Consider the following 17,118-nt stretch of genomic DNA (forward strand, 5'->3'; position numbering starts at 1 on the left):
ACTCTATATGATGCAAAAAGTGAGCTATTGACGTGCAAACTGGACTACAGCATGAGCAGCACCTTAAGGCAATGAAAGCATGCCCTATACCCTAAGATACCGTTTGACACCAGTAACAAATTGTTACAGTCGAGTGAACCTACCCCAAAAGTTGAAGTCGATTCATAGAACCATGTAACGTAGTGTTTCATAAATCTGCACTAAATGTTGGGGTAGATTCATTAGACAGTAACAATTTGTTATGAATACTAAACGACCCCTAAGGGTACGAGGGATTGGATGAGAGCTTTGACTCTCCTCTAAGCAGTAAGATAAAGTACTCTCTCATGCTTACTCAGATGTCTAACTTTTCTTCTACTAATTTTCGTGATGTTCAATTAGATTTGGGAATTTATGTTTAAAAGCTGAAGGGTGGTTTGGAAATAGGGTTAGAAGGTCTCACATATAGACAAAGCGGAGAACGGGTAGAGCTTTTATTGGTAATAAAACATCTACAATAACGAACGTATACGTCAATTTGTTGATTCTAATTTTTTATACAACGGGTTGAGCATATTTACCGGATTTAATTTTTTATGTACACCTAAAAGCAAATTCTATCTAAGGGAATTTATTATAATTTAAAAGATCCTTGGTGGTAACTGTGGACCAACTAAAGCATAATGTTTGGTGAAAAGACATCAGATTAACTCTTTTGGGACGGGCAAAGTCATGTTGTCAACACCAAACGCCATGCCGTCATTCAACCTCATTTTCCCCACCCAACTTCTCTCTCTCTCTCTCTCTCTCTCTCTCTCTAACACTTCTAATTCTCTAGAACCAATTCTCTAGATCCAATAACAAACGCATGTGTTTTATGTTCAATTGCCTAATACGAAACCAAGAAAAGTGGGTTTTATATATATAGAATTTGATAGAAGCCAGACTATTAGGTCAGGAACAAAAACTAGAAAAGCTATTTGAACATCTCAATACATTTATACAAACTATTTCGATATACAATATGATTTGATTCAACTTGTGGCTTTTTCAACTCTCCAAACGTTCGATGCTATAGGAACCATCCATTTTTGCTTATTATAAAGATACACTTATTAAATCCAAAATTTAATATATGTTTTGTATAAATCTTAAGATCATATCAACAAGGTTAGATTGTAAAAAAAAAAAAAAGCACTTTATAGATCACAATTAAACAATCTGGTTTTTGTCCCTGACCCAATGGTCTGGTTTCTACCTTTCTTTTTATTTATATTTTCAAGAGTCTCTCTCTCATATATATATATATATATTGGAAGAGGGAGAGAGAGCTGCATTAGCAATGTTATCATACAACATCATTCTCTTTCTTTTTCTCTCTCTCTCTCTCTCTCTCTCTTTATCATTCTCTCTCTACATTAGTTTCTGAGTCCCTCGTCTAATATAACGTTCTCTCTTTGCCCTCAAATTCTGGCGTACACTCAAGGTGGGAAGCATTTGGTAAGGGGGAAGCCAGTGAAAGCAGTTCGGTTGGGATTAAGAAATCAGACAGCTAGCTAGTTTCTGACCGTCGCCAAATATCTTGCATCACTCACAGGACTCGACCTACCATTCACCATTAATTTCTTCCTGGTCAACAATATATATATATATATATATTCACCTTCCTTAGGCTGATAACAGAAAATTAAGACTAAAAGATTACGAGTCTCCATGTGCCAACCCCTTGCCACATCACAATAACAATTCCAGTGTTCTGAAACATGAGGAGAACACTGATCAACATGAGAGTCGCTGCGCGTGAGCTGTCCGATCAAATAAAAGAGAAAATTGCCAATACGTGTTCTCTCAAAGCTCAAATGACAACTAATTACACTTATTTTAGAGCAAAGAATATTGTCGGGGAAACATGCGAGTCATCTCATGTATATATACGAACAGCTCATTTTAGCTCTGATATTTCGACATCTTATATTCCTAGAGCATCTTAAATTTATTGCGAACAGTTGTTCGTTAAACCAAAAAGAAATGCAAAGAAGTGCTTTGAAGATGAAGCCACCCGAGCGTTCCAAGCGCCTGAACCCACCGGAGTTGTCAACGGTGGTCCCTTGAAGAATTTCACCGGAAGAACAGGGCAGGCGGCAACCGGGATACCGCCGGTGCCGCAAAGGCGAGACAACGGCTCCCCACGTTTGTTTTTGTTTTAAAAAAAATGTTCAGCGTCAGATGGCATCGGACCTCAACAGTGAGCGTAGCCGATAGCAGCTTACTTTCCATATATATATATATATACACGAATTAAAAACAGCTGACTATCTATGTAGCCAGATGGGTGCTTTTCTGAATTTTGCGTCAGTAAAAACTAGCAAAAGGTTTATTGACAATAACACTTTGCTTTTCCATAATTTCAACGATGGAATGCACTTTTTGCGACAGTTTTTAGTGTCACAAAACAGGAAACTAACATCCAGCTATAAAGGCAGCTCTCTCTCTCTCTCTCTATATATATATATATATATATATATAAACAACATTCAGCAAGAAGGTAGACAGAAACAAGGAACCAAACTTTAACGACCTAGACTTTTGAGGGGGCAAGGTACGAAGGGAATTAATGGACAATAAAGAAAGGAGATAAAGGTAAGTTTCAAACGCTATCAGTTTCTCAAGTCTTGGTCGGTTAACTGGTACTCTTTCACGATGACCTTGGCCTCCCACCCTCTCTACTATCATTGGTCACATAATAATGATAATTAAGTCTGCGAAAATGGATCACATTGGAACCAAGAAGATTGATTGACAGTCTTCATTTTATAAGAAAATTTGTTGAAGTAAAACTGTAGGCAATGCCGCTGTATGCCGAACCAAACACCAATTGATGTCGCCACATAGAGAGTGCAGAACCTCTTTGAAGCTGTATCCTTTCGCAAATTACTCTACCAACTTTGCAATATTTAAAATATGATGCCAGCCCATTCTCTTTCCTCTTTCTTTATGTGGTGGTAGAGATGTGGACTTCCTCTCTCTCTCTCTCTCTCTCTCTCTCTCTCTCTCTCTCTCTCTATATATATATATATATATATATATATATATATATATATATATATATATATATATAGTCTCCAACTGGATTGGCCTAAAACTAGTCGAAACCCATATTGGTTGTTTGACTCGACCTGTTATCGTGTTTAGCAACAAAAACACTAATATAACATCTTAAGAATCTATCTCAAACATTGGGGTAGATTCAAAACACTGTGTTTTAGCGTTTCATGAATCTGCCTTAATTTTATGAAAAGATTTACGAAATACGACATTAATGTTCTTATTATCAAACACCTTCTTGAGGATCGAGTCGGGACCTTGGGAATGATGGGATCTCTGTATTGGGAAAAAATTTGGAAAAAGAAGCACACGATTTGCTAATGAGAGAAATTTGGGCATACAGATGTATTCACATTCATATACACGTGGAAAACTTTAATTCATCCTAATAGGTCTTAAATATAAAATAACACATTAATCTTGATATAAAATGTATGTCATGGACGCACATTACAATGTTGGTAGAACCAGTGACATATGCAAACATGGGAAATCAGGCACCACCACCCATAGTTAACAAACTCGCGGGGCTGACTCCGGAATCGAGTCAGCTCAGATCGCCTACAAATCCAGCCACAAGTCAAGGTTTGAGTGATGTATAACCTGACTTGCCCTTGACTCGGCCTGTCTCAGCTTGACTCGCTCTTGACTCGCCTATAATCACCCTATTTGGCTGCAGTAAACACACATTATGGTTATTTGAATACTCGGCTAATTGGACGAGTCAACTTGATGACCCAGTAACTCGATCACGGGTTTGCCAACAATGCCGCCATCATGTGTGGGCAACTTGTTCCTTGCCGCCCCCCCAACTTGGGAAGGCTGAACAAGGGGATATTTTGTTCCTCCTAAGAAACCACTACTTCCCATGATCCCAACTATGCTATTGAAAGTTAGAAGTTGGTAATTCATGTTACTGTCAATATATCTCCATATCTTTTGTCAAATATAAGGGATATCGAACCAACCTAACTTCATTGACATAAGAATTCACTATTAGGTTGTCACCGATTCTACCTCCTCCAGCCAGGCTACGTAAGAACACAGGACGATATGAAACCTAATTGCTCTGAATTTCGTAAGATGTTCATTTAATATATTCAATCTGGCGAACTACCAAGATCTTGTTTGTGAAATTTCAACATTCTTGTCATTATCATACACAGGAATGTTAACTGATCAGTTTTGAGTTGAAATTTTGATTTCTTTTTCATTTCATTTCATTTCTTTTTTTAAACCAAACTCAAGTACCCCATTGGATCCAAATCTAGAACTCTCTTGACAAGGCATGCAAGCTACATTTTTCTTTTTATTTGAACAAATTGAGTTATTCATGAAGCTAGATGAAATCCACCTATATTCAAGATTTGAAGCTCATACGAGAGAGAGAGAGATTGTTTAAACAAACAGTGGATTTAAGATGCATGGTTTTTTTTTTTTTTTAGATTGAAAAAGTGCGGATCTGCTGGCAAAGTTGACTCAGTGGACTTGATTGGTTGGTTCAATAAGTTTACTTGATTGGTCCGAGCAGGTGGGTTGGTAGCCCATTACCATTGCCGAATATTAATCCCAGTGGACACGCAACCCTCAATTGGGTCAATCCCCTACCTACTGCTACTCATAGAATGCAATACACAAACAGTGATAATTGATAAGCTGATACTGTCAAATTCTATTTTAAAATACATGTAGTGCAATTGTATTCGACCCACATTAACTAACAAAGATAGTTTGTACTTTGATTAGTTATGTAAGTATATAATGTTTAATGCATCTTTTTTCCGTTATATTATATATGGGAATAATTTTCCATCCTTTTGAGGTCTATGATATAATATTGAGTTCTAATTAATTGGTTTTCTTCTTTTGGTGGGCGCTTACTTGGTTAATTATGAGAAAAGACCAAATCAATGAGAGAAACATTATCAGTATGAGATCTGGGCATGCAGTTGCGTGTTTCACAGAAGGAAGAAGGTCAATCAAGTCCGGTTCAAGCAATTTTTGTGCAATTACATTTAAAAATTAAACTTTTTATACATTAATTTTCTTAAAAAAAAGATTAATCATACAAATGCACTGTATCAGTTTTGATGTCTATGTCATTTTTTACCATATGAAATCAACAGTCAATTTGTAGGTTGTAACGGTTAAAAGAACTTGTCATTGTTTTTAAATTCTTAAGTTGGTCTTTATAAAATTGGCCCCAGTAAAAAAAATTTGGTTCTGGCCCTAGGTCTTACCTTCTAGTCAAAATCAAAGGTAATTAGGTACTTTTTTAAGCGCAGTCATGGTATTTTCATAAGTATGCATCGGTACCACATGCACAATGAAAATTATGGGAAATTTAAGTATGAAGTAAAAGTCATTTGGTCTTAGTTATCTAAATCATTACTAGGAGAAGTTACTTAGTAATCAGTGTATGGTTTAGTATGAAGCCCATAAAAAACTTATTGTATTGTTAGTGGGTAATTAATAGAGTTATTGCATTATTAGCAAGTCATTAGTAGAAGTTAATGGGGAAATTCATAGTTGTGGCTGAGGTCCAAGAAAATAAGTGCAAAAGTCATGTTTTTAACAAAATCAGTGTGTAAAAAAGGATTCTTATCACTATATATATATATATATATATGTGCTGGAGAGAGGGGGTGGGGTGATTCTGAGTTTTGAGAGTCACTCAGCCATCTAAACAGGACCGTTCAATTTAATATGATGAACTGTTAAGAGGAAAACAAGAACAAAAAGGTGACAACATTCTAGTGATATAGTTTAACACATTTTTCTTTTTGTTTTTCTCTTAACCATCTATCTCCTTCATTTAAACGACTTTGGTTAAATAGTTGGGTGACTCTAAATAGTCATATTTATCATTCACTTGCTATATATTGTATACATACATAAAATTTGTGGATTTTCCCATATGAGTTTGAACAGATAAATTATTCAACCTCTCACAGGGTCACATCCGCTTATGAGATATGGGACAAATTTCAAGATGGATAAAGAATTTCATATATATATATATATATATATATATATATATATATATATATATATATATATATAGAGAGAGAGAGAGAGAGAGAGAGAGAGAGAGAGAGAGAGTCAAGGACATGTGATGGCTGCTTGGATATACACTGCTTCACGTAAACGTGAGAATGAGTGGGAGAGATGGAAGCCATCATAAGCTATACATCTTCTATATATGTATTTTATTTGGCACGCCACCAAGCAACCGAATCGACACTTGCCCTTATTATACAATGCTGTAAATTTATTATACGATGCTATAAATATATGCGCATTCCCCTCCTGTTGAAAAGCACGTCCCAGTTGCTACTCCCAGCCTTAGAGAAGTACTGCTCCCCTCCCCTCCCTCTAGGCGGCATTCTTGGGAATCATCACCGCCACATTCTTCCAGCTAGCAGATCCATGGCTCTGCGGACAATGTTCTTAGTGGCATGTGCCCTGTCTCTGCTTCAATGTACAGCAGTTCTTGCAGCAATTGTGGAGCATACATTCAATGTAAGTGTGCTGTGCTGTTCTTCTGATTTGTAAGCAATTGCAATCCCGTCGGCCGGACACCGGAATTTGCGGCCGGACATTAATTAGTATGTCATATAAGTCATGGTTCACCTCCGAGGAGGTCTACGGCCATCATATGGGCAGTCACAACTTGACTCCTGCCAAAATCAGCAAGGATAGCTTACTCGACTACTTCTCTTCATGCTTTTTTTGTTTCTACAACGACCAAACTACACTAGAGATCTGAGATCTAGATACGAGACTTAAGCTGGTCTTAAAGAAGCCGAGAGACTTTGTCGCTCACCAAGTAGCATAAAACTCTCCCAAGGTAATTTGTTCCTGAAGTTTATGTTAGATTAGGGTTATGCATGAGGTTTACGCTCATGAATACGCTCATGAAAATCGAAACAAAGACCGGCCTTCTACTAGTCATTGATCCAACCAGCTATGCAAAACCCTTAAGACTTAATTACATTCACAACTGTTGAGAACATGGTGAGCAGCTGCTATGTAGCAAGAGAACAAATTAACCTGAGCATGTGAGTACTAGACCTCCTAGGCTGTAAATTGACCCACTTGGCCTGGTGTCTATAGCCTTTCTAAGCTCATGGCGGCCATGAGTCCAGTTGGGGTGTATGACAAGACCTCTTGCTCTTCTTTTCTTTACCATCTTTTCTCAAACTCTGCAGGTTGAGAATCTCACTGTTAGCCGTCTATGCCAAGAGCGGACCATCATCGCCATCAACAAGCAGCTTCCTGGTCCGATCATACGAGCCCGTGAAGGCGACACCCTCGTCATCCATGTCAACAATCTGTCTCCTTATAACATGACCATTCACTGGTACTTCCTTCTCTACACCATGCAAATCCTCTCTTCTCTTCTCTGCTGTTCCACAAGTAATATTTCCTTAAGTTTCAATAGTAAGAATAAGTATTTAGCAACGAAAATTTCAACTGAAATAAAAAATGAACAGAAAGATTACAGGTCTTGATGCAGAGTAGTAATATCTTATAGAAATTCAGGATCTCTTTCTTCAATTCTGAATGTAAGTTTGTATCTGGGGGTGGATTTGCAGGCACGGGATATTCCAGACGTTCAGTTGCTGGATGGACGGGCCGAGCTACGTGACACAGTGTCCGTTGCTGCCGGGGAGGAACTACACGCACCGATTCAACGTGACGGGACAGGAGGGGACGCTGTGGTACCACGCCCACGTCTCCTGGCTGAGAGCCACCGTCCACGGCGCCCTCATCATCCGCCCCCGCCACCGCCGCTCCTACCCCTTCCCCAAGCCACACCGGGAATTCCCCATTGTTTTAGGTCCGTCCATTAATTAATCCTCTCTCTCTCTCTCTCTCACTATATATATATATATATATATATATATATATATATATATATATATATATATATATATATATATATATATATATATATATATATATATATATATATATATATATATGTTAGATATATGCATATTGGATCAACAGTGGTCCACCAAGAACCACGTAATTAAGAAGTAAGATTCCTTGTGGGAAAGAATAGTCAGGAATGTTTATTAATGCACGGTAGCTTATGAACATGATAATCCACTGGTCTGAAGTCATTCAGCCAGCCGTATAACATATAAATTAGACTTTTAGAGGTCTTTCAATTCATGTTCTTAACTTTTTGGACCCGTAAATTTGAATCAGGTCATGATTTTTTTTCTTGTTTGAGCAGTTTCATATGCTGGCACCTATATGTACGATTAAATTAATGCAAAAATCGTCTTAAAACGCTAATGATATATATATATATATATATCATTAGGTTCCAGTAGTAGGGATCGGATCAACCACCGTAAGGGAGCTGGTGGCCAGGTGTTATCCCTGCCGATATTCAAGGTCCGGTGGTTACCCTTGTATGAGTTACAGCGTAACCATCACTCAACTGCTGAAACCAATCCCTCTTGAAACAGACATCTAATATGTTGGGTACTACCAAATCTGCTGGCCGCTATATATTATTGATTGAAACTGACTTGTCTAGATAAAATAAGATAAGAGACATCTAATATTGGGAATTATGTTCATAATCCCTCAACATCTATGTAATTCTAGCAACTTGAGACTTTTCAATGTATTTATTTTTTGCTTTCTGTCGCTTTTAGTGCCATTGCTATGTTAATTGGATATTCTACTGAACTGTTTCGAAAAAGTGGGATATTGAAAGAAAATTTAACATCTAACTAAGAGATGAAATGGACTGATCGGGTTCAGATTCCGATTAGGTTTTAAATAAATAAAACAACTTTCAATATGGCTAATTAAATTTTGCCATATCCAATATCCATATATTTTGAAAGTCAGTTCTTAACATATTATATATAATGCGGTTTAGATTCAGTTGTGAATTTAAAAGCTGGATTCAGATTTCATTGATGAATTAAAAGTCAGATTTTCTATGTGAATTTAAGAGTCACATTCCAATATGGTATTAGACTTTTTTTTCCTTTGTACTCGAGTCCAAATATGTGAATATCTAATAAGTAGGATACGGTGAAGAGTGCAGTAATCTCACCTGTTAGAGATTGAATGGAGGCCAAGGTTCGAGCACTGAATGTTTCGTGAAGAATATATATGTATATATGTGTGTGTGTCTGTCTAATGGGCTTCAGTGGAAGCCCATTGTCTCCTTGGCATTTGCATTTCTCCCATCAATAGATACTATTTATGAAACAAAAAATCTCCTTCTTTTCTAACTTTCTGTAAAATAATTCGGTGCAGGTGAATGGTGGAATGCCAACGTAGTGGAAGTGGAGGCTCAGGCTCTCGCCTATGGTTTGGCACCAAACATATCCGATGCATTCACCATCAATGGAAAACCAGGCCATCTTTACCCTTGCTCCAAAAACGGTAAGAATCAGTATATATGTCCATGTACAATTGATAGACAAGAGTGTATTTCATAGGCATGGACTCAAATTGTTGTATGGACTGGGTTCAATCTAGTTCCTGCGCCCAACAGCTTCGGCTTTGGATGGAGGCCTGGTTATGTACACCGGGATACTGCACCATGTACAGCTCCCCGTGCATGACGTATGACCCCTTGGCCCACTCTCAGGTAAGCGTGAACACGAGCCAAGACGAGCCCAAGTGCATTCAGCTCGAGCTCGACTCAACTATTGAAACCTCGAGTTCGACTTGGCTCGAGCTCGAGAATAGCTCGACGGAAGCAGCTCGAGCTCGACTTGGCAGTTACATGTTCAGCTCGAGCTTGACTCGATTAAGGCTCAACAAGCTCGTAAGGCTTGAGCTCGACTCGATTAAGGCTCAACAAGCTCGTAAGACTCGAGCTCGACCCGGCAGTTACTTGTTGAGCTCGAACTCAACTCGATTATTTGAATAAGTCGACTTATGAACTCGAGCTCAACTCGTTAAGCAAATGACTCGGCTCAAACTCATTCACGAGCTGAGCCTTAACTAGTTGAGCTTGAGTAGCTCGACTTGTTGTTCACCCCTACTCTCAGGAGGGACGTGACATGGGCCGGGACCTGTGCATGCCTGCATGGTGTATAGGCACTTGCATATAACCAGCTTCCTTAATGTGGGTATTGATCAAGTCATGCTTGTGTTTGGCTTGATTAACAAATGAACTTGATCTTGTTTGAGAATTTTGCCATTAATTTGTTACTGTATCGGATCCAATTTTGACCTGACTTCAAAACCCTAATACCCATCTCTATACCAATTGTATCTTATGGCATATGTTTCAAAAGAACCGTGTTTTTGTTTCATGAATTATAGTGTGATTGTGTCCAGTGTTTGTTTGTTAAACCTAAAGAATAATACTTTGTATGGACATGGTGTACTTAAATCTATGTATTTTAAGAACATATGTTCCACGAACATATTGCATATAAAGAATAAAGTACCATTGTTCTTATGGTGCGTGTAAATGTACAGTGATGCACACCATCGAAGTCGTCCATGGCAAGACCTACCTGCTCCGCATAGTCAACGCTGCACTCAATAGCCACCTCTTCTTCAAAGTCGCCCACCACAAGCTCACCGTGGTCGGTATAGACGCAACCTACACCGAACCATACCATACCGACTTTGTTGTCATCGCACCGGGCAATACCATCGACGTCCTCCTCACGGCCGACCAGCCACCGGCACGGTACTACTTCGCGGCTCGCGCATATTCAAGCGCAAATGGCATCCCTTTCGACAACACCACCACCACTGGCCTCCTTCTGTACACTCATGAACCGGACAAGACCGCACCGGTCATGCCCGTCCTTCCTCAGTGTAATGATACCGCATTGGCAACCCGGTTTTATACCAGTTTGACCGGGCTCAGCACACCAGAGTACCCGCTTGTGGTACCGACTAAGGTGGACGAGCACATGTTCATCACTCTTGGACTCGGTCTGGTGGGCAAGAACTTGGCCGCCTACATGAACAATGTATCGTTGGTACTTCCATCAACGAGATCATTGCTGGAGGCACAACACTTTGGTATTTCCGGCGTGTACACGCCGGACTTCCCGAACGAGCCACCGGTGAAGTACGACTACACCAACCCGAACATACCGCAGGCATTGTGGCAGACGCAGAAGGCGACGAGGGCGAAGGTGCTCAAGTTCAACTCGACGGTGCAGATGGTGCTGCAGAACACGGCCACATTGGGTGTGGAAAACCACCCCATACACTTGCATGGGTACAACTTCTACGTCCTGGCACAAGGGTTCGGGAACTACCAGCCGGGCATGGACGAGGCTAAGTTCAACTTGATCAACCCCCAAATGAGAAACACCCTCGGTGTGCCTGCCGGTGGTTGGGCTGCCATCCGGTTCACTGCTGATAACCCTGGTATCTTTCTTTCTCCCTCTTCAATCTTCAATATATATATATATATATATATATATATATATATATATATATATATATATATATATATATATATATATATATTGAATGATAGAAACCAGACCAATAGGTCCGGGAGTAGACCATTTTGATTTTTAAAATATTCTTTTTAAAAACTAACCTCATCAATATGATTTTTTGATGCAAAATATATATTAAGTTGATCATTTTTTGAGTTTTCATAGTAATTTGGTAAGAAGAAAAAAATGATGGCACTAGTAGCATCAACATTTTGGAAATAAAAAAATCAATATTTTTTATAAAAACAACTTGATTGAAAGCATGTTTTATATCAAAATAGTTTTTATAAATATATTAGGATGTTTATATTTTATTTAAAATAATTTTTTAGCAAAAAATTAAAAGGGTTTAGTTTGCCAATTTATTTCTCTCTCTCTCTCTCTCTTTCTATATATATATATATATATATATATATATATATATATATAAACCAAACTGCTAGGTTAGGGACAAAAGCCAGACCCTTTAATTCTCTTGTCAAAAAATTATTTTAAATAAAATATAAACATCTTAATATATTTATAAAAAAAATACTTTGACATAAGACATACTTTGATTCAAGCAGTTCTTATAAAAAATATGAATTTTTCTATCATAAAAAAAAATGTTGATGCTATGGGAGCCATTCATTTTTTGTTATTTTATAAATATTATTAAAATCCAAAAAAATGATCCACTTAATACATTTTGCATCAACCTATTTTTAAGATCTTAAAAAAAACACACACACACACACACACAAATCAAATTAAACATCATATTTGAATGATTTGGCTTCTATTTCTGAACTAACAGAAATGTTTATATATATATATATATATATATATATATATATATATATATATATATATATATATATATATATATATATATATATATATATATATATATATATATATTAACAGTAGGGTTTGGGGAGAAGTAACCATATTATGATGAAAATTGAATGCAGGAACGTGGATCATGCACTGCCATTTCGACAGCCACCTTCCAATGGGCTTAGGGACGGTCTTTCTGGTTGAGAACGGACCAACTCCATCAACGTGTCTTCCTCCTCCACCGGATGATTATCCTACCTGCTAGAAACCCTTTTCTTAATACAAAAGAGATGTGAAGATTATTCTGCAACGGAATAGTAGGTAGGATTCCTTCCAATATCAAATTTGGAGTTTGTTAAGCATTGTAATAAAGAGGGCGCGGCAGGCCATGTAGCAAACAGGAACTCCGTTGCCTTGTGATATTGTTCATTATTCACTGCATTTTTGTGCAATTATAAATGGAAAAGCAGCTCTTAATTCAAAAGTAGATTTCCTTTCTTTAAATTAATGCAAGCATCAAAGTCATATATATATATATATATATCCGGCCATTTTATGTTATGATTAATCACATTAATTACATTGGGTGGGTGTAATTAAACAGTGGATCTCTTTCAAGAGAATCTCGGATTAGCTGCTTCCATCTTAAATCCAAAGCTATCAAACTCCTCTTAGGTAAGGTTGAATCTTCAATCACCCACCTAACATTTTTAGCTTAAGACTCATCTCGGCGGGTCAACTCGGTGACTTTTAAAATCGAAACTTGATCAAAATATATTCTATTTATTTTTTTTTTACAAATAAAAAAATATATTTATATATAAAATTTTTATTTCACATATTGGTAGGTCCGGCCGGCCCCAACTACAGAAGGCATTTTTGTTAGTACAATAGTTGGGGATCACGTGCAAAAAGGACCCAGTTGCCTAGGGCTTTAGGTGAGGCTGCCAACCGCCTAAGGGTTACTTGTGGATCCATATATATGAGGTGGGTCTGTTTTTCTTTTATGCATCTGCCAAGAATTTTGGACTATTTTAGAACCAGAACAGACACCATGTGGACATCTGTATATATATTCTGATTCTTGTCGGTCAAAAGATTTTCTTTCTTTTTTTTTTTAATTTTGGCCTACTTTTTTCTTACATTCTGAAAAGAGAAAAATTCACACCTTTGTTAAGGCATTTTAAGTGTAACAACAAAATGATTATATCACCTGACGCCACCATTTGAGTCATTTCACCGTCCCAGATGAAATGCCCTAATGCCTAAATCACTCTCATAAACAATAGGCCTGAAAAAAAAAGTTTTTATCTAAGTTTTTTTTTAATTTTTTATTTACCCAAATTCAGGTCTAAATGCAGTGTTTAGCATACTGAATTCAAATCCAATCAGTCATTGGATCCCATTTTCAAAAAAAAAAAAGATTCTAACTCCCAACTTGTCATATTCCTTACTTGGTTCACCACTCAAGAAACCTACCAATCAGTACACAAAGTAGTAATTTAGTCCAAGTATATTATATACCACTATAAATCTAACTGACACTAAAATTGCTTCTATTCAAGCTATAAAATTGCAGCAATACTCTGACATGTCTGTCCTATTTGCTCACCACAATGTGATGAGCACTCACTGGCTACTATTAACTGGTACCATCCCATAAGCAAAGGGGCATAGAGGGGGCCCTCTTTTCCCAAACCTAAGCAACTCAATGGGTCATAAAGCTGCAATCATGGAGGCAGGCTCTGGTCCATCTGGTCCTTCTTGGCTTAGTCTACCCCTACCTAACCTTTTAGTTTTAGTGGGCAAACTGGTTAGGCAAGAGGGCCATCTCACATTGAGAAGCTTTCATTCTTGGGACAATGTTGTTCACCAGATGCAAGAAATAACAAAGAAACCAACAATCATTTGTCCGAGAAAGATTGGAAAACCTTTAAAGCCAAAAATTTCTGGTTCCGGTGAGATGAAAGAGACCCATTTACCGTGAAAAAGAAAATATTTTTCTTACACTGCACCCAATGTACATCAACTAGTTTAACACTCTTATTTCTTTTTTCAGCACAAAGACATAATACCCACACGAATCAAACTAAGAACCAGAGTATGTTAGCCTGGCCTGCTTTAAAACCACATAAGGGCAAACTCCCAAAGGTGCCATGCACTTTGGTATGTGGATTTGGTTTCAGGGGTAGAATAAAAAAAATTATGTATGGTGATCGATATTGTTTTAATTATTGTTATTTTATCGGAGTACATGTGATTGAATAATTCCCCTAGAGAAAGTTTGTGCATAGCCCACAAGAGGTTCATTCATCTAATTGCACTAACTTCAAAATGCGACCAAGTTGACAAGACATCACAAGTTTAAAGTTACTTAAAAGCGTCCATTGCTGTAAGATTGTGGTCTTGGAGACCCCTCAATAGTTCTACATCTTTCCTTTTTTAAGACAAGGATGAGCTCAAATAACCTGTGAGGAATTAAGAGCAAGAACAAGAATGACAGGATTGAGTTGATCTATGCCTTTCTATTTGACAACCTTCACATTTTCTGTTTATGTGAGTTTGTTCACCTACTCTTTTAGGAGTCCCGAAGAGTGTAGCGTAGCTTGTCGGATTGACAAAGCGGTGAAAGGTCCATTGTCAGTTTGATTCCTATAGGTGTTACTCTTTTATGCAAACGGTGAGTGCGCGACACTTAGATGATAGGTGTCCACTTTCCACCTAGGTCTTGAAGCAGCCTGGACCTATCCCAACCCCACCCTGCCCCTTTCACACTCCCTTAGAAGAAGGGAAATATACATAAATACAATTTTAAGTGGTTTTCTTACATATAATATGTGAGATTTGAAAAAGTAAAAGCAATGTCTATAACTATTCTATACACATGCATGCCATTAAAGAGAAATCAAAGGAAGGCTGAAGCTGAAGGACTTTGGCTCTCGAGAAAAAATAAAAAAGTAACAGTTCTCTTTTGGCTACTTGTGAAGAAAACAGGAAGAAAATGTCACCTATGAAATCATAGCAATGCCCATAAAAACAAAGTGGGATCATTTGGGACCATGTAAAAAAATTGAGGGCATTCACTGACCATTCTTCCAGCAGAAAGATGACAGCTACTGGCCATAAAGAAAGCAGGAAAAAAGCAAAGGTGGAAAAAGAGAAAATGAGCATCTTGTAGTAACCAACCTTCTTCTAGTGCAAGGTCTATACCAACACTTCTTTTGGGGAAGGTAAAGTAAGGTTAAACCCTGAATCACCCACCTTGATTTAGTGCGGCTAATTACTATCATTAGTTAGCTATACCTAGCTTTAACTTGCAATAAGCGGCTGATTATGTCGTGATCTAAACTTGGTTGCATGCATTCATAGATCAACCCTACTATACATGTGCGTTGGGCTCCCACTGACAAGCTTCTTGTGTAAACAGGTCGGATCGAGTCAGCCAAATACATTAGAGGTCAGGTCAGAATTAGATGTGATACGGCAAAAGAAACTAGCATTGTCCATCTGCAACCCCTCACAAATAGTCTAAAAGATCATGTCTAGCTCGACCGCCGTCTAAGCCGAGTAGGCCTTGACCGCAATGCCAGGAGTCATGGTTCAAGTCTCATGGGTGTCACTCCTTGCACAAGCAGAGCCCCAAGGTGTATTACTTAAACTCTGAGAAAGTACACTCAGTGAGTAGTTCTATTGTTGCTCTGCGGAGTAGCAAGGGGAGAAAATTTGAGATTGGATCCTTTCTATGGGATCTTGGTTTTCATTTTTCCAAAGATTGTTACTCAAAATTTTAAAGTAAATTAATTTCAGATTATCTTAATTTGGATTGAACCAAGAAGATTTGGGGCCAGCAAGGTGTTTCAGTGGGACAAGAAAACAAGGTTATCGAATCCAACTATGAACAAGGACCAAGATCATACCCTGAACATCGGTTCATCAAATTTCACATATTTACTTTATCATGACTTCTTTTCCAACTAAAACTTTGATAATATTAGAATCAAAGAATAATTCACCTGCTAATGGGACCATCTTAAGTTTTCAAGTTGAATGAGGCCAAGAGTTCGACGTCCAGGGACGCATTTGTCGTTTTTAGATTTATCTAGATCTGGATTTGGATCTACCTCAACAAAGTGGAGGCAGACCAGACCAAGCGTCCTTTAATGATCTCTATGTGTATAAGAGAGGACAAATAACATTACAACTATGTGTTTATATGAAGACACACATATGATAAGAAAATAGGAGACATATAGTACAAGCACAGGTGAGTAAGGAGGAAGCAGGGACTGTGGTCTGAATAGAAACAAACTAAGCCATGTGGTTGAAGGGATTTCTCTTGGAAAATGGCTACAAAGAGGCCATGTTGATCACAGAGTGACAAAAAATGGCTCATGCAATGAGTGCATGTGTTGAGTAAAGGTGAGACCGCAGCCCGCCCTCGATGCGCTGAGATGTACCTCGACACGTCTTTTCATATCTCCACTTGACAACCCACTTCGCCTCATGTCTCCTTTCGTACTTTACTTTTATTGTCCTATGGTGAACGTATATACCAGCACTAATGCACCTGATCCCACCACTTCCTCCTAACAATACATCTGCATTACCATAACCAACCTGAATTACTTAGTTAAACGGTTGCCATTCAATGGTCAATTCGGTTGTGTGAAGTTTGTGACTATCTACTCGGCCTAATCCATGCGATTAATTAAGTGTGATTATACAATGAAAAAGCGTTTAATGTATTTTCTTT

General features: G+C 38.0%; 1 protein-coding gene across 1 annotated transcript; it reads left to right on the forward strand.

The window, feature by feature from the left end:
- Positions 1-6,350: 6,350 nt before the first annotated feature.
- On the forward strand, positions 6,351-12,849 carry LOC116254019 (laccase-7). The gene is made up of 6 exons (XM_031629042.2): positions 6,351-6,606; positions 7,296-7,447; positions 7,683-7,927; positions 9,379-9,507; positions 10,558-11,469; positions 12,500-12,849. The coding sequence occupies exons 1-6, from the start codon at positions 6,379-6,381 to the stop codon at positions 12,628-12,630; spliced, it is 1,797 nt and encodes a 598-aa protein (XP_031484902.1). The 5' UTR covers positions 6,351-6,378; the 3' UTR covers positions 12,631-12,849.
- Positions 12,850-17,118: the final 4,269 nt, after the last annotated feature.

The sequence above is a fragment of the Nymphaea colorata genome, chromosome 5 (genome assembly GCF_008831285.2).
Source record: "Nymphaea colorata isolate Beijing-Zhang1983 chromosome 5, ASM883128v2, whole genome shotgun sequence".
Lineage (NCBI taxonomy): Eukaryota > Viridiplantae > Streptophyta > Magnoliopsida > Nymphaeales > Nymphaeaceae > Nymphaea > Nymphaea colorata.

Coding starts and splice junctions, on each gene's coding strand:
- LOC116254019 (XM_031629042.2), top strand. CDS start 6,379: ATGCGCATTCCCCTCCTGTTGAAAAGCACGTCCCAGTTGCTACTCCCA. Junction 7,448..7,682: donor TATAACATGACCATTCACTG/GTACTTCCTTCT, acceptor GTGGATTTGCAG/GCACGGGATATTCCAGACGT. Junction 11,470..12,499: donor GTTCACTGCTGATAACCCTG/GTATCTTTCTTT, acceptor AATTGAATGCAG/GAACGTGGATCATGCACTGC.